The sequence below is a fragment of the Ovis aries genome, chromosome 2, assembly GCF_016772045.2.
Source record: "Ovis aries strain OAR_USU_Benz2616 breed Rambouillet chromosome 2, ARS-UI_Ramb_v3.0, whole genome shotgun sequence".
NCBI lineage: Eukaryota > Metazoa > Chordata > Mammalia > Artiodactyla > Bovidae > Ovis > Ovis aries.
In genome coordinates, this window is record NC_056055.1 from 249312510 (window position 1) to 249336738 (window position 24229).

General features: G+C 57.6%; 1 protein-coding gene across 6 annotated transcripts in view; it reads right to left on the bottom strand.

Annotated features, from left to right (window-relative positions):
• Positions 1 to 24229, bottom strand: part of CROCC (ciliary rootlet coiled-coil, rootletin) — a 57947-nt gene that overhangs the window by 27217 nt on the left and 6501 nt on the right. For 3 of the 6 annotated variants that reach the window (XM_060411519.1, XM_060411518.1, XM_060411521.1), the window contains exons 2-15: positions 19650 to 19764; positions 18911 to 19021; positions 13947 to 14132; positions 13779 to 13862; positions 13637 to 13698; positions 13395 to 13560; positions 12733 to 12839; positions 6315 to 6539; positions 5567 to 5663; positions 4826 to 4909; positions 4214 to 4444; positions 3424 to 3623; positions 1883 to 2065; positions 328 to 472 (exon numbers count right to left, since the gene is read on the bottom strand). In XM_060411519.1, the coding sequence (XP_060267502.1) occupies positions 328 to 472; positions 1883 to 2065; positions 3424 to 3623; positions 4214 to 4444; positions 4826 to 4909; positions 5567 to 5663; positions 6315 to 6539; positions 12733 to 12839; positions 13395 to 13560; positions 13637 to 13698; positions 13779 to 13862; positions 13947 to 14132; positions 18911 to 19021; positions 19650 to 19764 (1996 nt within the window). Of the gene's footprint in view, positions 1 to 327; positions 473 to 1882; positions 2066 to 3423; positions 3624 to 4213; positions 4445 to 4825; positions 4910 to 5566; positions 5664 to 6314; positions 6540 to 12732; positions 12840 to 13394; positions 13561 to 13636; positions 13699 to 13778; positions 13863 to 13946; positions 14133 to 18910; positions 19060 to 19649; positions 19765 to 20311; positions 20435 to 24229 lie in introns of those variants that run through there. The other 3 variants (XM_027965673.2, XM_042244769.1, XM_060411520.1) reach the window with 2 other exon arrangements.

Here is a 24229-nt window from a genome sequence, read left to right on the forward strand (position 1 = left end):
GGGCCTGCTCAGGGCCTAGACACAGGGAGTGGGGCCGGCACCAACCAAGAACTGTGCCCCCAGCACTCACAGACCCCAGGACCTATGCCCAGAGATGGGGCCGGACGACCTGAGTCACAGGCCCTGCCCCAGAAGCACCTGGAAAAGCAGAGGTATGACCAGGCCTGGAGGGCAGTTCACTTACGGCTGGGATCAGAGGTCTGTTTGCGGCCCAGGACAGAGGTCAGCCTGAGTCTAGGAGGAGGGGGCCAGCCTGTGGCCAGAGGGAGAAGGCCTGGGGCCCAGGGCAGAGGTGGGCTTGTGGCGGGGTGGCAAACGGGAACCCACCTTGGCCAGCGCCTCGGCCACCTCAGCCTTCTCGGCCTGCAGCATGTCCCGCTGCAGCGTGGCACTGCTCAGCGCCTCCCGCACCTCCACCAGCTCCTTCGCCAGCCCTGCGCGCTTCCCTTCCAGCTGCTCCAACTGTCTGTGGCTGTGGGGCAGAGGGCAGGGGTTGCCCCAGTCACTCCCCTGAGTCTCCCACCGCCAGACATGCTGGAGCAGCGAGAGGCCAGGCACGAGGCAGGAGCCTCACCCACAGGGACAGCCAAGCCCACGGTGACTCTGAACCTCAGTTTTCACATCTGCAAAATGGGGTAACACCCACCTTGTGAAGTTGTTAAAAGGACGTGTGTCTTTACTGTAACCTGACATACCTCCCCAAGGGCCTTCAGAAACAAGGATAACATCCACCGGCACAACGTGCTAAACATCACTGTCACTTATGCCTCAGAGAAATAAGTGAACAGTACAGTGATTAAGACGTTAACTCTGAAGCCCCAGTGATTGGGTTCAAATCCTGGGTCTTCAACTTAAATGACCTTTCTGTGCTTCAGTTTCGCTGTTGATAAGATGGAGCTAATAACAGCCCCTACATCACAGAGTTATTAAGAAGGTGAAACAAGAGAAGCTAAGCGCTTAAAATGGTGTCTGGTACTTAGTAATGTTAGTATTAGTCTTATTATTATAACTTTAAATTTAAAAATAATATTATTAATTAAAATAATGTTACATATAAAATGTTACGTTTTAATTAAATAATATGGATGACAGAGGATGAGATGGTTAGATGACATCACCGACATTTCAATGGACACGAGTTTGGGTAAACTCTGGGAGTTGGTGATGGATAGGGAAGCCTGGCGTGCTGTGGTTCATGGGGTCGCAAAGAGACACGACTGAGCGACTGAACTGAACTGAATGTTATGTGTAACTTTATATTATATATGAAGTTACATATAACTATTATTTAATGTTATCTTCCCTGGTGGCTCAGATGGTAAAGCCTCTGCGTACCATGCGGGAGACCTGGGTTCTATTCCTGGGTCAGGAAGATCTCCTGGAGAAGGAAATGGCAACCCACTCCAATATTCTTGCCTGGAAAATCCTATGGACGGAGGAGCATGGTAGGCTACAGTCCGTGGGGTCACAAACAGTTGGATACGACGGAGCAACTTTGCTTGCTTTCATATAAATGTTATATACATGATTACAGGGAAGTTATTATATATTGTAACTACAGGGAAGCCTGCCATGCTTCCATGCTGCCATGTGTCCACGGGGTCGCAAAGAGTCGGACACGACCTGGCGACCGAACAACAAAGTAACTGCTGTTATATTAGCTGTTATCATCATCCACACTCTACCTCCGACCAGCTCTGATCTCTGGGAAACGACTCCACCTGCCCGAGCCCCAGTTTCCTGCAGGTCTGGCTAGGAGACCCTGCAGCAGGGGGTGCGGCGAGGACTCCGAGCACATGGGAGGCCCGCGCACAGTCAGTGCTCCCGAGCCCCCAGGGACAGCCAGGGCCCCGGGCCCAGCTCAGCGCCAGAAGCCACTCGCCTGCGCTCGAGCTCCCGGCGCGCCCGCGTGCAGTCCTGAGCCGCGTCCTCCCGCTCTTCCTCCAGCTGGTCCCGCTGGCGCCGCAGCTCCTCCTGGGCCACCTGCAGCTTCTCCCGCTCCTGTCGCAGCTCCTCGGCCTGCTGCTTGGCCGCATGCAGGCTGTGGGCCAGGCTGTCCTTCTCCCTGCAGGACGAGAGGAGGGGCCGCTGAAGGGGCTGCCAGGGCCCCTTCCATGACGGAGGATGGCCACGCTACTGTGCTAGCCAGGAACCACAGACTGCCGTCTTCCGAGGCCCGTGCCTCCAGGAAGCCTTCCTGCCCCTGCGTGTGGCCAACTCATCTCCTCCACGTCTCCCTGGAGCCGGCTCTTTCCAGCAAAGAGAATCCAGACATCCTTCTTCCCCATCCAGCCCCACTTGGAGGCCCAGAGAAATGGGTGGAAGCCTCGCCTCCGGGTGAAGAGGCCAGGCCAGGCTTGAGACATGCGGGCACTGTTGCCGCCAGGTCTGCTGGCCCACCTAGCCCGGGAAGGCCCCCTTACAGCACCCCATGCCCTTCAGTTCTGGGAGGCCCAACAGACTGGGCGTGTCCAGATCCCAAAGTCTGCTGCCCAGGCCAGCAGCACGTGGCAACCAGGGCAAGGGCAAGGGAGGGAAGAGCCTCCTTCCAAGACTCGAGTTTCTGGTTTAGGGCTGACGGCTGTCATATCCTCCACTGCCAACTCCCCTTCGCTCAAAATGGCACCCTGTGAATACACTAGGCACGAAGGCTGGCAGTAGGCAGAGGAAAACATAACAACGTGAAATTAAGAAAAACAATACCAAGCGAAACGAGGCATTCACTAAGAATACTACTACAAAAAAGCACTCCTCCTTCCAAGGCGGGAAGCACTGGTTTTGCCATGAGATGGACCAGAATCCCATCGCCTACCCCAGGACACTGCTGTGTGACCCTGGGCAAGGCTCTCAACCTCAAGACAGTAACAGCAGTGGGGTGCATGGGGTTGACAGGAAGGCTGACTGAGACTGTACATGTGAAGGACTTGGCAATGAGCCTGGCACACAGGAGGTGTACGGGGGACGCTTGCAAACTGTCAGGAAACATGATGGAAAGCAAAGCCAGGGCATTAACAGGGTCAGGATGGGTGGGGGAGGGAGGGCTGTGAAGAGATTTCACCTTTTTATTTCCCTCCATTTTCAACCTTTTTATTATGTAGTTACATTAAAAAAGAAAAATAAGCAAGAACAAAAAATCAAAACCATCAGGCAGCCAAGAACGGATAATTTCTTGTCCCTGAAATCCCCAAGAAACAGAGTCTAGAATAACACTGCCAACATGACTCTCGGGGCCGATGGAGATGTTTCCTAGTCATACGTGCGCTTGAAGCTAACGCAACTGCGGGATTGAATTTTCGCTTTTGTAAACGTTGCCTTATATTTGAACAGACACACGTGGCCAGTTACGACCGTATTAGTGCAAATCCAGCACGTGCAGGCTGACTCATCCCTGGGGCTGGGCGCCCCACCTCTGGCCTCTGGCACCTGTTCAGGAGGTCGACGGTGCTGCGCAGGCGCTGGGCTTCCCGCTGCGCGTCCTCCTGGGCCCGGGCGGCCCCGTCGGCGTCGTCCCGCAGACGCTGCAGCTGCTCTTCCAGGGCACGGCGCTCACCCTCACTGTCACTAAGCTGCTTCCGCAGGGTGCCCAGCAAGTCCTGGCTGGCCTCATAGCGCCCCCGCATGTCCTGTGGCAGAATCACTGAGTCCAGGGAAGCCCTTGCTCTCCGCAGGATGTACACCAGCCTGCTCTGGGACCCAGACCTGCGTCCATCCCTGGGCGGCAAAGTGGAGCGAAGCCCATAGGCTCAGTGTCCACTCCCCTGCACGGTGCCCTCCCACCCTTCTGACACCTCTGCCAGGGCTCTGAACCTCCAGCTCCTGGGGCCCCAGACAACTACCCAAGTCTCCCGAACACCAAGCACACTCCTTTCCGCACCCCGCGTCTGACGCCCTCACCCAAGGCTGTCTTGGTAGATGTGGGCGCCTCGTCTTCCGCTCTACACCAGGACTCTAGCTCCACCCAGGCTCCGCCCCTAGCGGCTCAAGCCCCTCCCACACCAGGACTCTAGCTCCACCCAGGCCCCGCCCCCAGCAGCTCAGGCCCCTCCCACTCCAGACGCTGCGCGCTCGGCCACCTCCGGTCCCGACTCTCTACCCTCTCCCCGGGCTCTGGCTGCCCCTAGGGTTTCCTAGGGTGCTCAGGCCCCACCCACGGAGGCGCCAGGCCCCGCCCTGGGCTGGATCCCCAGCACAGGGTGCTCAAGCCCTGTCCCACCTGGACCTGTAGCTGGCGCTTGTGCAGAGCCGAGTGGATGAGGGCCAGCGTGGAGTCCGAGCATGCGGGGGACGGGCCTCGGCGCGGGGAGCGGCCGCGGCCGGGTGAGGGCCGCCTCGGCGGGGACGGGGTCCGGGCCCCCGAGAGCCCCCGCAGGCTGCCGTCCGAAGTGTCCGCTGTGCGCTCGGAGCCACTTAACTGGACGCCGCTGTCCGTGTCCGACAGGACAGCCTGGGGGTGGGTCAGAGAGAAGGGGAGGGGAGCTGCGCGGTTAGTGGGGCGCAGCGCGGCCACTGGAGTCCTGGCATCCAGCTTCACCACAGACTCCGCAACACAGCCTAGGGCCCTCCCAAAAGCAGGCTTCCTGATCACAGCCCTCAGCCCACCGGGACGCCTTCCGTTTACTGAGAAGACACCATAGAGCCTTTCTCAGACGGGCAGGGAACAGGCAGTGCCTCCGCTCCGGACAGAGTTTGAGCTGAGAACAGCAGGGAGGGCGCCAGGGCCCTCAACCGCTTGCAGTTCAGCTCAAAGCCACCAGGGGACGCAGTGGTCCAGGCCCGCCTGCCCTGGCCCTGCCCAGGCCCCCGCCAGCGCTGGCCTGCCTCCAACCTGGGCCATGTCCCTCAGGGTCTGCTGCAGCCCCTCTCCTTCCTCTGCCTCCAGGGCCGCCTGCTCCTGGAGCCGCAGGGATTCCTAGAGTGGCGTTGGGAAGACAAAGAAAGAGTGGTCAGGGTCTCTGCCCTAGTCAGAAACCACAGTCTCCCTACCTGGACCACCGCCCATCAGAGCGCCTGGAAGGCCATGCCCAGAGGCCAACGGCTTGGGAGACCCCACAGCAGCACCAGTGGCCTCACTGAACAGACCAGGCCCCAAGAGGTACAGTGTGTGCTCCAGGGCACACAGCCTGTTGGAAGAGAGCTGGGCGCGGAATCCAGGCCAGACCACACACAGGATGACCAACCCAGGCAGCACCCATGAGGGGTGTCCCTCTGGTGGGGAGGCAGCTGAGTTCCAACAGGAAGAGCCCTGGGCTAGCAGGGCATAGGCATGAGTTCCAGTCCTGACGGGCCAGCAACACGGCTCTAGAACTCTGGACAAGTATTTTCTCTTGGGCCTCAGCTTCCTCATCTGTATAATGGGGATCACGCTACAGAACAGCTGAGAGGATGAAATGGGATAAAGGAAGCGAACGTGCTAACCACTACGGCTGACACATACTAGGTGCTCACATTAAAGCTGCACACACTAGGTGCTCAGTTAACGAGGGGTGATGCGGATTCTGAGTGGGCTGCCCAAGCAACCCAGCCCTCAGCCTACATCTGGTCCCTCCCATCGCACCCCGCGTCTCACCAGGGCCTCAAGCTTCTCGCTGAGGGCTTTGTTGAGCTGGTCTTTCTCCAGATTCTGGTCCTGAAGGCGCGCCACTGTCACGGCCAGCTCGGTCACTCTGGAGGCGGGGGAGCTACACAGGTGAATGGGAGGCCCACCCAGCTTCTCCTCAAACCCCCAGCTTCCCCAGACCTGAGGCAGGGACGCTAGCTGGCCGCCCTTGCTGTGTGACCTGGAGCACCTCCTCTCTGGGCTGCAGACTTCTCATCTCTGAATCAGAATGAGTGCCAGGCACTTTATCTCATGGGGAACCACTCTGGGACCTGCCTAGATCTCAGAAGCAGAGTGCTGCTGGGCGCCAAGCCACCCAGTCGTGTCTGACTCTTTGCGACCCCGTGGACTGTAGCCCGCCAGGCTCCTCTGTCCATGGGATTCTCCAGGCAAGAAGACTGGAGTGGGTCGCACGCCCTCCTCCAGGAGGAGGGATCTTCGTGGTCAGGGATCTTCCTGACCCAGCAATCGAACCCTCCTCTCTTAATCTCCTGCACTGGCAGATGGGTTCTTTAGCACTGGGAGCAGAGGCTGAACTGCAAACCTGGGCAAGAGCCCTCTGAACCTGTCTTCCCCTCTGCCAAACAGAGGACCTGGGGAGACTGGCCAAGCGCACACAGGGGAAGGGACCATCGCTGGTGAACAGACACCCCTCTGCCCCAGAACCCCGGCTGTATGCTCCAGCGAGGCCTGCCTCACTGCGCCTTCGAGAACCCACCTGTCACTGAGGTTGGCCTTGTCCAGGTTGCTCTGTAGCTGCAGCCGGGCCAGCTCCTGCTCCTGCAGCTCCTTGCTGCGCAGCTGCTCCTCCAGCAGCGCCTGCTTCTCCAGGGAGGCCTCGGCCCGGCTCTCGGCCAGCCGCAGGCCCACACTCAGCCCCAGGCCCGCCTCCTGGATGGCTCGCGAGGTGCGGGCTAGCTCCCCTCCCAGCTGCAGCAGGTCCCTGGTGGAGAGGACACAGCATGGGGGTCGGATGGGGGGCAGGCTTCCAAGTGTAAATGATAACGACAATGGGGGCCTCCCTGGCGGCTCAGTGGTAGAGAGTCCACCTGCCAATGCAGGAGACACGGGTTTGATCCCTGATCCAGGAAGATCCCACACGCCACGGAGCAACCAAGTCCAGGAGCCACAACTGCTGAGCCCACGAGCGGCAGCTGCGGAAGCCCGAGAGCCAGTGCTCTGCAACCAGAAAAGTCACCACATGGGGAGCCATGCGCCAGGACCGGGGAGCCGCCCCGCCCTCTGCAGGCAGAGAAAAGCCCACGGCGGCGGTGGCCCAGCACAGCAGAAGAGCAGTGGAGGGGCCAGGGGAGCAGGGACACGTACAGTCTGCTCTATTTGCTTTTATCAAATGTGCCTGAGTGTCTGGGTCAAAGGCGGGAGGGACTCTTCATAGTACACCCTGTAAAATTTGAATCTTGTACTTACGTGAATTATTCAAAAGCAAGATGCTAAAATGTTAAATGCTAATTTAAAATAATACATACTTTAAATATATCAAATAGGCTAAATTCTTCCCTTTCCTGAATGGACTGTACCACTGGGTATCAAATGGTAAGAAGAGGAAGTGTCTTATTGTAGAAAAGCTCCGGCTAACACACGGCGCAGTGACAGAGTGAGACCCTCACGATTTTGCAATCTCTGATGAACGCGGTGAGGAGATACCCCTCGTCCAAGGTAAGGAGCAGTGCCTGTGATTTGCTGGAGCAGCCGTGAAGAGATGCCCCACGCCCAAGGTAAGAGAAACCCAAGTAAGATGGTAGGTGTTACAAGAGGGCATCAGAGGGCAGACACACTGAAACCATACTCACAGAAAACTAGTCAATCTAATCACACTAGGACCACAGCCTTGTCTAACTCAATGAAACCAAGCCAGGCCCGCGGGGCAACCCAAGACGGGCAGGTCATGGTGGAGCAGTCTGACAGAATGTGGTCCACTGGAGAAGGGAATGGAAAACCACTTCAGTAGTCTTGCCTGGAGAACCCCATGAACAGTACGAAAAGGCAAAATGATAGGATACCTAAAAAGGAATTCCCCAGGTCAGTACGTGCCCAATATGCTACTGGAGATCAGTGGAGAAATAACTCCAGAAAGAATGAAGGGATGAAGCCAAAGCAAAAATAATACCCAGCTGTGGATGTGACTGGTGATAGAAGCAAGGTCCGATGCTGTAAAGAGCAATATTGCATAGGAACCTGGAATGTCAGGTCCATGGATCAAGGCAAATTGGAAGTGGTCAAACAGGAGATGGCAAGAGTGAATGTCGACATTATAGGAATCAGCGAACTAAAATGGACTGGGATGGGTGAATTTAACTCAGATGACCATTATATCTACTACTGTGGGCAGGAATCCCTTAGAAGAAATGGAGTAGCCATCATGGTCAACAAGAGAGTCCGAAATGCAGTACTTGGATGCAATCTCAAAAATGACAGAATGATCTCTGTTCGTCTCCAAGGCAAACCATTCAATATCACAGTGATCCAAGGCTATGCCCCAACCAGTAACGCTGAAGAAGCTGAAGTTGAATGGTTCTATGAAGACCTACAAGACCTTTTAGAACTATCACCCAAAATAGATGTCCTTTTCATTATAGGGGAGTGGAATGCAAACGTAGGAAGTCAAGAAACACCTGGAGTAACAGGCAAATTTGGCCTTGGAATGCAGAATGAAGCAGGGCAAAGACTAATAGAGTTTTGCCAAGAAAATGCACTGGTCATAGCAAACACCCTCTTCCAACAACACAAGAGAAGACTCTACACATGGACATCACCAGATGGTCAACACCGAAATCAGACTGATTATATTCTTTGCAGCCAAAGATGGAGAAGCTCTATACAGTCAGCAAAAACAAGACAGGGAGCTGACTGTGGCTCAGATCATGAACTCCTTATTGCCAGATTCAGACTTAAATTGAAGAAAGTAGGGAAAACCACTAGACCATTCAGATATGACCTAAATCAAATTCCTTATGATTATACAGTAGAAGTGAGAAACAGATTTAAGGGCCTAGATCTGATAGATAAGAATGCCTGATGAACTATGGAACGAGGCTTGTGACATTGTACAGGAGATAGGGATCAAGACCATCCCCATGGAAAATAAATGCAAAAAAGCAAAATGGCTGTCTGCGGAGGCCTTACAAATAGCTGTGAAAAGAAGAGAGGCGAAAAGCAAAGGAGAAAAGGAAAGATATAAGCATCTGAATGAAGAGTTCCAGAGAATAGCAAGAAGAGATAAGAAAGACTTCTTCAGCGATCAATGCAAAGAAATAGAGGAAAAGAACAGAATGGGAAAGACTAGAGATCTCTTCAAGAAAATTAGAGATACCAAGGGAACATTTCATGCAAAGATGGGCTCGATAAAGGACAGAAATGGTCTGGACCTAACAGAAGCAGAAGATATTAAGAAGAGGTGGCAAGAATACACAGAAGAACTATACAAAAACTTCACGACCCAGATAATCATGATGGTGTGATCACTCATCTAGAGCCAGACATCCTGGAATGTGAAGTCAAGTGGGCCTCGGAAAGCATCGCTACGAACAAAGCTAGAGGTGGTGATGGAATTCCAGTTATTTCAAATCCTGAAAGATGATGCTATGAAAGTGCTGCACTCAATATGCCAGCAAATTTGGAAAACTCAGCAGTGGCCACAGGACTGGAAAAGGTCAGTTTTCATTCCAATCCCAAAGAAAGGCAATGCCAAAGAATGCTCAAACTACCGCACAACTGCACTCATCTCACACGCTAGTAAAGTAATGCTCAAAATTCTCCAAGCCCGGCTTCAGCAATACGTGAACCATGAACTTCCTGATGTTCAAGCTGGTTTTAGAAAAGGCAGAGGAACCAGAGATCAAATCGCCAATATCTGCTGGATCATCGAAAAAGCAAGAGAGTTCCACAAAAACATCTATTTCTGCTTTATTGACTATGCCAAAGCCTTTGACTGTGTGGATCACAAGAAACTGTGGAAAATTCTGAAAGAGATGGGAATACAGACCACCTGACCTGCCTCTTGAGAAATCTGTATGCAGGTCAGGAAGCAACAGTTAGAACTGGACATGGAACAACAGACTGGTTCCAAATAGGAAAAGGAGTACATCAAGGCTGTATATTGTTACCCTGGTTATTTAACTTCTACGCAGAGTACATCATGAGAAACGCTGGGCTGGAAGAAACACAAGCTGGAATCAAGATTGCCGGGAGAAATATCAATAACCTCAGATATGCAGATGACACCACCCTTATGGCAGAAAGTGAAGAGGAACTAAAAAGCCTGTTGATGAAAGTGAAAGTGGAGAGTGAAAAAGTTGGCCTAAAGCCCAACATTCAGAAAACTAAGATCATGGCATCTGGTCCCATCACTTCATGGGAAATAGATGGGGAAACAGTGGCTGACTTTATTTTTGTGGGCTCCAAAATCACTGCAGATGGTGACTGCAGCCATGAAATTAAAAGACGCTTACTCCTTGGAAGAAAAGTTATGACCAACCTAGATAGTATATTCAAAAGCAGAGACATTACTTTGCCGACTAAGGTCCGTCTAGTCAAGGTTATGGTTTTTCCTGTGGTCATGTATGGATGTGAGAGTTGGACTGTGAAGAAGGCTGAGCACCGAAGAACTGATGCGTTTGAACTGTGGTGTTGGAGAGGACTCTTGAGAGTGCCTTGGACTGCAAGGAGATCCAACCAGTCCATTCTGAAGGAAATCAGCCCTGGGATTTCTTTGGAAGGAATGATGCTAAAGCTGAAACTCCAGTACTTTGGCCACCTCATGCGAAGAGTTGACTCATTTGAAAAGACTCTGATGCTGGGAGGGATTGGGGGCAGGAGGAGAAGGGGACGACAGAGGATGAGATGGCTGGATGGCATCACGGACTCGATGGACGTGAGTCTGAGTGAACTCCGGGAGTTGGTGATGGACAGGGAGGCCTGGCGTGCTGCGATTCATGGGGTCACAAAGAGTTGGACACGACTGAGCGACTGAACTGAACTGAACGGAACTGAGGAGTGTCTGGGCCTTGGCGTGGAGCGTCAAGGGCTGCCCACACACAGAAAGAGAGGCTCCTGATGGCAGGGCACACAGCATTATGAAGAGGTTGTGTCAAAACACAACAACCCGAACCTGAGTCTGATGAAGCCTTACAGCCAACACCCAATTTCCAAGAAATACAGGAGACAAGGGTGTTACATGACACCACAGAATCCAGACCGTGGGAATCTCTGAGGGCAACTGTCCCAGTTTCTGGAACAAATAAAATATTCGACTTAAGACAAATCAATGAATCACACCTTGTGAACATCTGTGGATCCTGATTTAAACAATTTTAAATGCAAAAACCAAAGCAAAATCATCTGTGATACTGATGAATCAATTGATACTGTGGATACTGAGCGAGTATGAGATATCTCACCAAAAGGTCATTACTTAATGCTTAAAGCACAAAAGGAGAGAGACTGGTCTGCCTGCCTCTGGGCTCTCCCCACAGCCCCACGTGCTCAAAGAGCAAGTAGGAAGGGACTTCCCTGGCAGTCCAGCTCTTAGGGCTCCATGCTTCCAGTGCAGGGGCATAGGTTTGATCCCTGGTCGGGGAACTAAGATCCCACAAGCTGTGCGTGGCGGAGGTGGGCGGGGGCAGACACCAAGTCCCCTGCAGCAAGGGACCTGTGAGGCTCTTTTCCAACCTGACCTCCCGCTCACTTGCCTTTTGCTTCAGCCCCACTGGCTGCCACTTTCTCCCACCCCCAAGCCTTTGCTTCTGCTGTTCCCTCTCCCTGGAGGGCCCTCAGCTCTGCCAGTTAAAACCCTACCTATCCTTTGGGGTCAGTGCAAATTCTGTCTTCCCTATGAAGCATTTTTCCGGCCTCCCAACCCCTTCCCTTGGGGGCTCCCCTCCTAGCTCAGTTGGTAAAGAATCCACCTGCAATGCGGGAGACCTGGGTTCAAGCCCTGGGTTGGGAAGACCCCTGGAGAAGGGAAAGGCTACCCACTCCAGTATTCTGGCCTGGAGAATTCCATGGACTGTACAGTCCACGGGGTCGCAAAGAGTCAGACACGACTGAGCGACTGTTCCTTTCACAGCCCCTTGCATCCTCTGAGCATCTGGGACGTCCTTTCTGTTCCACTTCCATGTCACTGACCTCTCGCTTCCTCAGTCCATAGACCGCAAGGTCCTTCGTTCTTATTCTAAGCCTTTTTGGCCGCACACAGCTTACGGGATCTTGGTTCCCTGACCAGGGACTGAACCTGGACCCTCAGCAGTGAAAACAGAGAGTCCTAGCCAGGGAATCCCCTGCAGGTCGCCAGGCCCTTGGGAGGAGACAGCGAACAGTCTAGGTCAAGCTGAGTCACTTCAGTCATGTCCGACTCTGTGTGACCCCATAGATGGCAGCCCACCAGGCTCACCGAACAGTCCAGTGGGTTAAAAACAGGGGCGATAAATCCTGACTCAGCCTCCTTCCTACCGCTCTGTGATCTAACTCTCTGAGCCTCAATGTCCCCCCTGAAAAGTGAGGACTATTACAGTTCCTACCTCACAGGAACACTGGGGATATGAAATGAAATAAAAGGTTCAAGGAGCCCAACTAGTAGCAAATATCTAGCAAATGTTTACTGGTTACTAGTAATGACTGCGCTATGCCTAGTCGCTCAGCCGTGTCTGACTCTTGCGGCCCCACGGACTGCAGCCCACCAGGCTCCTCTGTCCTTGGGGATTCTCCAGGCAAGAGTACTGGAGTGGGTTGCCATGGCTGCCTCCAGGGTACTAGTAGTAACTAGGAAACAGTAAATTTAGAAAACAATGAAACAGTTTTTAGTTTAGTAGAATATGCTTACTAAACTTGAAAAAAAATGTTTTACTAAAAATTATTAAAACTACAAAAAAAGGTTTTTTACTAAAAGAATGTTTTTAGTTTAGTAAAATATGACTATTTAGTCACAGACAGTTTAGCAGATACATTAAGCAAACTCGACATGACTGCCCTGACCTGGTAAGAGTTGATTATCACTAGGTGCCTCTGTGTCTCCCAAGGCCGGCACACAGCAGACACAGCAGGCGGGTCGGTTTGGACTGAAGCCCAGCTGGGCGGAGCTGAACTCGTGAAGAGCAGGGCCGCGCCTCCGCCAGCCTCACCTCTCAGTGGCCGTCTTCACCTCGCTGATCAGCCGTCGGGCCCCCACGACCTGCCTCCAGACGAGGAGCAGGCGACTGTGCTCGTGGCTGAAGTAGGCGTTGAAAGACTGGGGGACGGAGGGGCGGAGTGAGGTCCCAAGGGCCGACCCGGGGGCCGTGTGCCGTCCCCACCGCCGGCTTGCAAGGCTGGGTCCGAGCTGCCTCGCTCACCAGCCCCCGCCTCCCCCTGGCCCAGGGAGCTGGGTGTCAAAGCCTACACGGGGAAGGGCAGAAGATGCCAGAGACCTCGGTCTGCATCCCAGCTGCCTGCAGCACGACCGGGCAGCAGCTCAAGCTCTCTTCAGGAGGACTAGAACACCATCCACGTAGGTTAAGAGGATCAGAGGAGAAAACGCCCACCTCTCACACAATAGGCACTAATCAAGGCTATTGTTATGACAACTGTTTTCCTCCCTAACGGGGCTTCCCTGGAGGCTCAGATCGGAAAGAATCTGCCTACAGTGCAGGAGACCCGGGTTCCATCCTAGGGTTGGGAAGATGCCCTGGAGAAGGGCATGATGACCCACGCCGGTGTTCTTGCTGCAGAATCAAAGGGCTCAGCTGGCGCGGGGCCCCTTCCCTGCCAGCCCAGTGGGGCCCCACAGCCCCGGCCCCTCGCCCACCTCGCCCTCGCGCCTCCAGGCAGCCTCCCGCTGCTCCAGCTCCTGCCGGCTGCGCGCCCAGTCGCTGGTCACCTTGCGGATATCGTCCCGCAGGGCCTGGTTGGCCGAGCTCGCCTGGTCCAGCTGTTCCCGGAGCAGCGCGTTCACCTGGGCCAGGCTTGTGCTCCTGGGCGAGGCAGAGGAGAGCAGGTGGGTGCCTGGGCGGAGGGCGGCCGGCCCCCGCTCGCCCCCCGCGGGCCCACCTCTGCTGCTCCTCCTCCAGGCGGACGAGGGCGCTCTCCAGGTCCTGGCTGTGCCCTGCGTCCTGAGGGGTCGGGAAGCGGGGGTGTCAGACTGGGCAGGACAGGAAGGCTCAGCCCTGCCCCCCAGCCCCTTGGCGCCCACCCGCAGCCGCAGCTGCTCCAGCTCTGTGCATCTCTCCAGCAGCTGCTGCTCCGTCTCCGAGCTCTTCTTCTTGCACTGGAGAATCTGGGGGTGGGCAGAGAGTGGGTCAGCCTCGGGGGTTGGGGTTGGGGGAGGAAAGGTGCACGGAGGGCGGGGCGCCAGCCCGACCTTGGCCTGCAGCCGCTGCACGAGCTGCGCCTGCCGCTGCTGGCCCTCCTGGTAGGCCTGCAGCTTGCGCCGGTAGGAGGCCTGCTCCTCCTGCAGCTGCCGCCGAAGCTCCACGCTCTGCAGGGCCAGCCCCCTGGACTCCTGGGCTTCCGGCTCCCCAGACTCCCGACGCACAGCCTGCTGCAGCTGCGGGGAAGGGCCCCGGGTGAGAGTCCTGCGCCTCCCCAGAAGGCAGGCTCAGGCCTCTGTAGGGGGCGCCAGGCTGGACCCCGACCCACGATGCCTTGCAGGCAAGCCCAGGACGGAGAGCACGTGTGCACGGCCAAGCATAAACACATACGAGGCAAGCAGGGACACACAGACAGGGTGTGCAGGGACACAGACAGGGTGTGCAGGGACACACAGGGTGTGCAGGGACGCGTGCAGGTGGGCCCACACACGTGTGCACACAAAACACAAAGATGCCCCTGGGGCAAACCTTGAGGCCCGGGCAGCACCCTGTGTGGCCAACTATGAGATCCGTGCCGTGCCACCCGAACCCAGGAAACCTGGAGTTTGCTCCCACTGTGCCTTAGGGCCGTGAGCATGCGGTCTTAGAAGAGCGTGCTCATGAGTTAACAGCACGAGCACATGTAACACGCTCAGAGGCGTCAACACACGCGCACAGGTGTGAGCTCAGAGACACGCACACACACAGCACACACAGGCCGTCTCAGACACCCCAGACGGGCTCAGAGACGCGCGCACACACACAGCGCACAGGTGTGAGCTCAGAGACGCGCGCACACACACAGCGCACAGGTCGTCTCAGACACCCCAGACGGGCACTGGCGGACTCACCTGGCTCCCACTCCCCACACACAGTGCTCAAGCTTCTGAGAGGCGAGCACAAGTGTTCTGACACATGGCGTGGCTGTTCACAAGCCCAGCCCAGCCTGGCCCCCAGCTCTCCGCTCTCCCTCACTGGGGGGACCTCCACCCCACCCCGTCCCCCACGCCCAGGCAGCCTGTAGCCCCTTCATCACCCTACCACAGCCTGCTCCAGCTGCGGGGAAGGGCCCCAGGTGAGAGTCCTGCGCCTCCCCAGAAGGCAGGCTCAGGCCTCTGTAGGGGGCACCAGGCTGGACCCCGACCCACGATGCCTTGCAGGCCCAGGTGGTCCCAGGCTCTGACGGCCTCCACTAGCCCAAACCCCCTCACTCCTCCAGGCACCTGCTGGTCCCAGGGGGCCCCTAGCCTCCCCCAGAAGTGTAGAAAGGATGGAGGAGGCAGCTGAGGATGTCAGGGCTCAGAGGAGGATGGTGCCCAGAGTGGACCGACAGCAGGGCTGAGCCCAGAGCCTGGCCTGTGAGAGGCGGGGCAGGGCATCCGTTCACACACACGCCCACGTCCGGTCCCGGGGAGGCCAATGGCAAGGACGACAACCATCACCCATGCGGACCAGGGGCCCAGGCCAGGCTGGCCCTCTGGGCCGGGGTTAAGCGGTGCGCCAGGAGAGGCTCAGGGAGCCACCAAGCTGAGAACCACCTCATCTCCATCCCCACCCCGGGGACAGCGCTGGGGCAGGGCGACTGTGCCCACAGAGGCTGTGTGCCAGCTGCAGCTCATGTTGGTGGAACCTGGTCTGAGGGTGCGGGAGCAGGCGATACGCAGGGGGTCCCTCTCCCTGGAGGGCGGGCAGCAAGCCCGTGGCCAGTATCTGCGTGGAGTCCACCCAAGTTAGGTGAAGGGCAGAGAGTCGGTGCTGGCTGCGGCACCGGGGTGCTGCGTGTGTGTCAACCATCCAGCAGGCGCTTCCTGGATGTCGGGGGGGGTGTTTTGTCGTTTGTCTCCATGTGTGACCCTGTGTGTCTGTGTCTGGGCCTTCACGAGGACCTGGGTGAGCTGGCATCTGTGGTCTAAGGCATGCGTTGTGGTGAAGCAGATGGGTACGTCTGCGTGTGTTCCTACGTGTCCATGCATTTGTACGCCTGTGTGCACAGCATACGAGGGGGGTCTGCGTGCATCTGTGCACACCTGTGTCTGGCTGTAGGTATCCAGCCAGCATTGGGCTGTCTGCAGTGTGGACATACAGGCCATGGTGTGTGGCTATGCGTGCGGGTGGGGCGGTGTGGCGTCTGATGCAGCTTCTGTGGATCTGAGTGCAGCCTCTTGGTGGGCCGTTGGTGTGTGTATATAGAAGGGCACCCATCTATCAATGCAGGAGACATAAGAGACCTGGGTTCGATCCCTGGGTTGGAAAGATCCCCTGGAGGAGGGCATGGTAACCCCCTCCATATTCTTGCCTGGAGAATCCATGGACAGAGGAGCCTGGTGGCCTAGGGTCCACAGGGTCACCAAGTGTCAGACACGACTGAAGTGACTTGCACTCGTGCACATACAAAGGGTCTGGCGGTGGCCGTGGTGTGTGTCTCACACAGCTGCGTGAACCGGTGCTGTCCGTCTCTCGGGTTTAGACGGGTCCCTGCCGCTGTGGGAACCAGTTGCTGTCCGTTTTTCAGGCTTAGAGGGGTCCCTGTCGCTGTGGGAACCAGGCACTGTCCTTCTCTCGGGTTTACGGGGGTCCCTGCCGCTGTAGGAACCCGGCGCTATCCGTCTCTCGGGTTTACGAGGGTCCCTGCCGCTGTGGGAACCAGGCGCTGTCCGTCTCTCGGGTTTACCAGGGTCCCTGCCGCTGTGGGAACCGGGCGCTGTCCGTCTCTCGGGTTTACGGGGGTCCCTGCAGTTGCCAGTGCTCCGCTGCTTCCCAGGGCTCACAGCCAGACCCCTGCCCCTCTGGCCACACCCCAGCCCTTTCCACAAACTCTTTCAAATTCACTCATAAGTCAAAAAGGAAGCAGGCTGCTCCCAAGCCAAGGATGAAAGAAGTTTACTGTCTCCCCTAGCAACCCCCGCCCCACTGCACAGGGCTCACCCGGTCCAGGTTACCATGGACACTGCGGGAGCCGGGCTGGCCCAACAACTGCTCCTCAGGGATGGGAGAGCGGAGGCCTCACAGGGACCCGAGGTCCCCCCTCTGACCCAGGGGGGTCACCACCTCAGCCTCCCCACACGCAGCCCCTGGACACAGATCATGACCTCAGCTCCACCCCGCTCCTTGAGGTGCTAGGAGTTTAAGGGTCCGAACAACCTCAAGCCAGGCCACATGCACCACTGTGGCTGCAGGCCCCACTGCCCGCGGCCCAGGGCCACACGCGCAGCCGAGAGGGACGATGCCCCAGGGCTGCGGCGCCCAGGCCAGGGGCTCGGCCCAGCTCTACCAGCGGCCTTGGCCCCGCGATGCCCTCCCTGGGCCTGTCTCCCCACCTCTCATGAGGCGATCTCCAGGCTCTGATGTTACCTGGGGACCCACCCCCAGGACAGGCCTCAAGGTCACCCTCATCTAACCAGAGGGCCCCACGCACACCATCACACACAGGGGACAGCCTCACGCCAGGCTCCCTCTGCACGCTGTCCCAGCCTCCCCAGCCACAAGAGGGAACTTCCTAGACTAATGCAGCCCCCCAGCAGCGTCCTCACAGGAAAGGGAGCGGCCCCCTCCACCTCTTCTTCCCTTCCCTTCCCAGCCAGGGGGGCTATGCTGGCCCCACTGTTGGTTAGAAGCTGGCATTTAAGAGGCAGCCCCCCGCCGCCCGGGCCTGACACTGTGCCAGGGGCCCCAAGATGACTGGCCTCAGTGGGAGGGGCTGGCTCAGGCACCACGAACAATGCGCATTAGCCCAGCCTGCCCCCCATACTCCCTGCAAACCCTGGGAAAGCGAGCCCTGCGCTGTGCCCAGTGCTGGGGTGCGCTTTAGACCCCCCGCCCTGCTTCTCTGCAAGTCCCAACAAGGTGAGGGCTTATCCCAGCAGGCGGATGCCAGGACACAGGCACAGCCCACACCAACAGGGAGACACAGATCGCTCCTCCCACCGCCGGGTAACAAGCCCTCGTGCAGACGGGCCCAGCTCAGTGAGTCCTGGGCAACCCTGGCTCTGCCAGTCCTGCTCAGGGGACCCTGGGCCAGCGTCAATCTGCAGGCTTCAGCTTGCCGCTTGCAGTATTAGGGGGTCGTATCTGAGGTCCTTCCCATTTTCCCAGGACCAGCTGCCCCCCGGGACTCCCAGCCCAGTGGCCTCTTCCCATCCCCAGGGAACAAAGCCACAACGCAGGGCCCCGGGCTGCGCGGCTGCGAGCACAGCGCTCTCCCGCTCTGAGCCTCAGCGAGCTCCTCCATCACACGAGCGTCGCAACGGTCCCGACCTCTGCATCGCAAACGTCAAGCTCCCAGCACACACGTGGCACACAGCAGGGGCTCAAGGGCCCACAGACACTATTGCGTGCTACTCCATCACCCGCCCCCACAGGCACACACACTTCCTCCCGCATGCAGCTCTCTCACCAACTTGCAGCCACCACCACCTCCCCAGGGCTGCCTGCCTGGAGCCTGGCGACCTGAAGGAGACGAGGCACTGACGACGCCCTGCGCCCAGCACACAGACCTCCTGCCCCGCCCCGCGGCACAGGCCCCCGGACACACACCCTGTCTGGACTTGGGCGCAGGCCTGGCTACCCTGTCCTTCCTTGGCGGGGCCTCATCTGGGAGAGCGGGCCAGGTCTGTGCACACCCCAGCCCAGGTACACAGGGGTACGAGAGATGCCCAGAGACTGCGGCGGGGGACTCTTGGGGGTCTTGTTCTCCATGCCCCACCCCCAGGACAGCCGGGAATGAAACACCCAGGCTCCTGGCACTTCATCCCCTCGTCCCATCGGTTCCGCAGCTCCGTGTCGTCACTGTCCCCACTGTAGACAGCAGGCGTGTCGAGTGGAGAGACGTGTTCAAGGCCACTCAAGTGGGCAGAGTCACAACCTGAACACAGGCCGCTTGGCTCTGGGGCCCACCTCTCCTCCCGGGTGCGCTGCCCAGGGTGCCTCCCACCCCCAAGGCTGGGGAGCCCCGTGCCCTGCGCCCGGCAGCACCCACCCTCTCGCTGGCCGCGCTGTACTTGATGGCTAGCTCGTCGCGCTCCGCCCGGCTCTGGGCCAGCAGGTCCTCCACGCGGGACAGCTCCTGCTGCAGCAGCTGGTTCTCCTCCTGCAGCGACAGCATGGAAGCCATCTCGGGGGCCGGGCCTGCAGGACAGCGGGCACTCGACTGGCCTCCACCTGTGTCCAGAGGGACCGCCTCCCCAGACAGGTGCCCCACCCATCCCTGGAGGCAGGAAGACGGACCACGTCCCTGAAGGGAGCTGCAGCTGAGGGGCCCTTTCCCAGACTGTCAAAGCACACAGGAGGTTGTGGGGGCCGCCCTCCAGGGGCCTGGGGGCCCATGAGCCTTCCTGCCCAGGTGGAGAACGGGCACTGCCAACCCCAGGCTGTCTACAGAGCCCTGAGCTAAGCTGAGTTGCCTTCTCCCTGTTGTCTTGGATTCACCGAGGCCACCCCTTCCCTGGGAGAGAACGCTGTGTTTGGGGTTTAGTTTTCGAAGCAGGCTTCCTGCAAGCAAGGAGGTGATGCCCCGCCTTCACACAGCAGCACGTGGAGCCAAGTCTAGGCAAATGACACCTCCAAGCCTCCATGTTCTCATCTGTAAAATGGGACCCTCCATCATGGGTCTGTGCCTGCCTCACAGTGAGGATTCAAGAAATGGAAGCTGCCATCCTTACCGTCCTCACGACTGTCGAGAGGAGTGTCTGGGGCGGGGTGGGGGTAGGGAGCGGTACCTGCGCTCTCAGGCTGGGAGAGGCTGCGGGTGATGATCTCCCTGATGCGGGCAGACAGGTGGGCGGGCCTCGAGTCCTGGGCCAGGCCCGACCCCAGGAGGCTCCTCTCCAGAGTCTGCGGGGAAAGCGGGAGGGTCTGCGGGGGGCCTGAGACCCAGGGCTCCCTGGCGCGGGTGGCAAAGAAACACGGCTGCCACCCGAGACGTGGGTGCCCAGGAGGCGCTCAGGAAACCCCACCTGGAAGGACGCTTGGGAGTCAGACTTGCACGAAGCCCAACAGGACGCTACGCTCCGTGCGCCCCTGCCCTGGAAAGGAGGCCCCCGGGGGCACGAGAAGCGAGCCAAAGGCACGGCCCACTCACAGACCCCGCCCCGGGCAGGCGGGGTGCCGGGGGCTCCCGCCCAGGGCGGGTGAGGACCTCAAAGTGCTAGCAGCGGTCACCCCAACCCTAAAACCTGGAGGTGGGGACTCCCCTTCACTCGAGGGGCACTGGACAGAGCCCCGGAACTGAGGCCCAGACCCCTCCGCCCCCACCCTGGCCGAGAGCTGCAAGCCGGGGTCCCCGGCTCACCCACGCCTGCACCCCGAGACGCGCCGCCCCTCACCCTCTCCTTCGAGGCTCTGCGCCCCTGCCCTGCACGGGGCACAGACCCGGGCCCACCTGGATAACCACCTCCAACGACTGCTCCAGCCCCAAGCTCATGGGGGGCGGCCGTGGGCACCCTCTGCAGGCCTCTGCCAGGGCCCGGGAGACCCACCCAGACTCCCCAACAGCCAGACGGCCGGCTGAGCGCCGGGCAGATTAGGCTTAAATCCGGCGGGCCCCACGTGATCACGGGGTGGGCGGGGCCGGGGAGGGGAAAGAAGGGTGGGGGAGGGGAGCCTGGTGGAGGAGGACAGAGGAGGAGGAGGCGGCGTGAAGGGGCGCGAGGAGGAGGGAGGGGAAGGGGAGGAGCGGGAAACGAAGGGAAGGATGGGGAGGGGGAGGGCGTGGAGGTGAAGACCCTCCCCAACACACACACACACACACACACACACACACACACACACACACGCTGCGGGAAAGGCCAGTCTTCAGGATCATCTTTGCTGACCCAGAAAAGGGGTCACACGCTTTGCTGAAAATGTGTTTACAAGGCGCTCGGACGACTTCACATCTGGAGCGGGCTGCGGAACTGCCCAGTGCAGGCACGGAACCGAATCCCCCTTCCCCAACTCCCGCCGCGCCTCCCTCCCAGGCCGCGTCCCAGGGGAAGCAGTTCTGCCTCTCTGAGCCCATGTCCCTGCACAAGGTGCGAACATTGGCACCCGGCTCAGGGCGTCATCTGGGGGCAAAGGGCGTGTGACTGAGCGCCGGGCTTGGAGGGAACGTGTGAGCCATACTGGTTTCGTTCCTCTGAACATCCAGCCCGCCCGGTCGCTGTACCCAGGCCCTGGGGCTCCGAGCTCCACCCCCAGCCTCCACTGCTCCCGCCCTGGGGCAGGGAGGCTGTGCGGCGCAGGGGGCAGGCCGTCAGCTCCGGAGTCGGGGCCACAGCGGAGTCCCGCTCTGCCACCTGTCGGCAGTGTGACCCACGAGCTACCGCGGCTCAGTATTCCCGTGAAACGGACAGAGTCACCGTGAGGATTAAAGGGGTTGAACCGAGTCGCGAGCAGTCAGAGCAAGGCGGCTGCTGTTCCCGCGGTCCCTGGCATCGCCCGTCTGGGCTCCTGCTACCTCTTGACCCCCGGCCTCCGGGTGCTCTCTGCTCTAACAGTGTCACATTCGTGCGACCACTTTGAATCCTCACCTCAGGCACAGAGAGCTGGGGGCTCGCACCTATTCCAAACTGCAGCTGCTGCAGGGAAGGGGAAGCAGCCCTAAACTCTTTCCATTTAAGCTAGGCAGCCTCCCAGATGGCCTGAGGGCAAGGCAGGGGCATTTGCACTCCAAGGCGCTACCAACCTTGTCTAGGCCAGGCCCAGGAATGCAGCAGGTGCGTATAAACGCACAGCAGTCCAAGCTGAGCCTGAAACCCTCGCCCCCAACCAGGGAATCTGCTCTGGAAATGGAAAATCAGGAATGGAAAACCAGGAGCCAGCACCCAGGCCAGAAAAATAAGTGCCTCGATGTTGCCACGACAACCAAGGCCGGATTCAGGCAAAGCTAAACTCAGGCAGGGAGCTCTCACCACAGAACCTGGGGCTCCACCCTCCCGCCTCCAGACACCGCCTCCAGGAACCACCCCCCACACACAGGCTGCACACCCACAGCCAGAGCAGAGGGGGCCACAAACACCCCCGGCCAAGCTCTGCAGCCCTGCTTGCCCAGATGGGCAGAGAGTGGGCCCAGATGCCCTTGGCGAACTGAACTAAATTATTCCCCACCCGGGGCCTAGGGGATGGCGGAAGGGAGTCAGATGCCAGAACCCTCGGCTCTGCCCACAGGGTTCTCCCCGGCAGCCCTTCTGGCTTCTATCACAGAGCCCAAGAACCCATATCTAATCCCTGTGTGTAAGTGCACTTTCTAACGTTCATAGCTTCCATCCAGCTCTCAAAATAACAACTGAATTCCTCATGGAAAGCTCTGGATCGTATAGCTTTAGCATCTGACTGCCAGGATTTGGCCGTGCCTCCCATAGCTGTGTGACCCCGGGCCAATGACTTTGTCTCGGTTTCTTTATCTGTAAAATGGGGTAATAACAGTGCCTGCTTTTGCCATGAGGTTTAAATAAGATGATCCATGCTTAGCTGTGTACCGGGATATGGTGGGACAGGAACTGCTATATGTTCACCAAAAAACATTTCCAGTTCTTCTATGGGAAATGGCTAGAAGTTATTTCCCAGACTCCTTTGCAGTCAGATATGGCCATGTGATCTAGTTCTCACTAGCAGAATTATTGATGCTTTTGAGCTGTGGTGTTGGAGAAGACTCTTGAGAGTCCCTTGGACTGCAAGGAGATCCAACCAGTCCATTCTAAAGGAGATCATTCCTGGGTATTCATTGGAAAGACTGATGCTGAAGCTGAAACTCCAATCCTTTGGCCACCTGATGCGAAGAAATGACTCACTGGAAAAGACCCTGATGGTGAGAAAGACTGAAGACAGGAGGAGAAGGGGACAACAGAGGATGAGATGTTTGGATGGCATCACCGACTCGGACATGAGTCTGAGCAAGCTCCGGGAGACAGTGAAGGCAGGGGAGCTTGGCATGCTGCAGCCCCTGGGGTCGCGAAGAGTCGGGCGCGACTGAGCGCCTGCACAGCAACAGCAGAATTAAGACAGAACTAAAGCATGCCACTCAGACCTGCCCCATGGAAACCTCCCACGAGGACGCCTCGCCTCCCCTGTCCCCCAGCTGGAAGGAAATAACGCGGGGCTCCTAGAGAATGCTAGAGCCACAAGCTGGAAGGGCTCTGGGTCTGTGGGTCACCATGTAGAAAGCCACCTAACAGGACTTCTCATGAATGAGAAATGAACTTCTTTTGTGCTAAGTCACTGAGATTTCAGGATTTCACTATCACATCAGCTGTGCTGTGCTTAGTTGCTTAGTCGTGTCCGACTCTGCGAACCCATGGACTGTGGCCCGCCAGGCTCCTCTGTCCATGGGATTCTCCAGGCAAGAACACTGGAGCGGGTTGCCATGCCCTCCTCCAGGGATTCCTTCCCAGGGATCGAACCGGGGTCTCCCACGTTGCAGGTGGATTCTTTACTGTCTGATCCACCAGGGAAGCCCAGGAATACTGGAGTGGGTAGCCTATTTCTTCTCCACAGGATCTTCCCGACCCAGGAATTGAACCAGGGTCTCCTGCATTGTAGGTGGATTCTCTACCAGCTGAGCTACCAGGGAAGCCCATCGCATCAGCCAGAATTACCTTAATGACTCCCCACTGTTACGTAGTTAATACCACTGGTCTTTGTTTTGGTTGTTTGTTCTGTGGTTGCGAGCATGACGGATCTCAGTTCACCCACCAGGGATGGAACGCCTGCCCCCTGCAGTGGAAATGCAGAGTCCCAACCACTGGACCGTCAGGGAAGTCCTTCGGGTTGGCTATTGTTAGTGCTATCATCACCAGTACAGCGCCCAGTCTAGAACCCTGCCTGGTGCACTGTAGCCCCTCAGCCACTGTTGGGTGAATAAACACAGAAAAGAAACCCTTTGCACTCATTTCCTCCCCACTCTTGCTTAGCCCTCTGCCCACCCTGCAAAGCTGCCATTTGCCATGCCCAGCTGCAGGCACTAGCCAAAAAGTCCCCCAAAGGCTACTCATGAATCTCAAATGTACCAGCTGCTCTTACCCATTATCCTTTCTTTATTCTCCAGTTGCTGACTAGAAATTATAATAAAAATACTGAAGCTACCATGAGCCACATGCTGTGCCCCAAATTCTGCACCTCTGCCTTATCTGTTTAAACCTTTTTGACAGCCCCGGATGCTGCTACTGTTGTACCTATTTTACAGATGATAACAATAAGCCTGGGTGGAGTTAAATGATTTGCTCAGAAACACTATTTTAGGAACAATCCCAGGTGTTCTCCTTATTTATTGCAAGTAATAACACTTTCCTTTCCTCTCCCCCCACCCAAAAAAATTATTTGC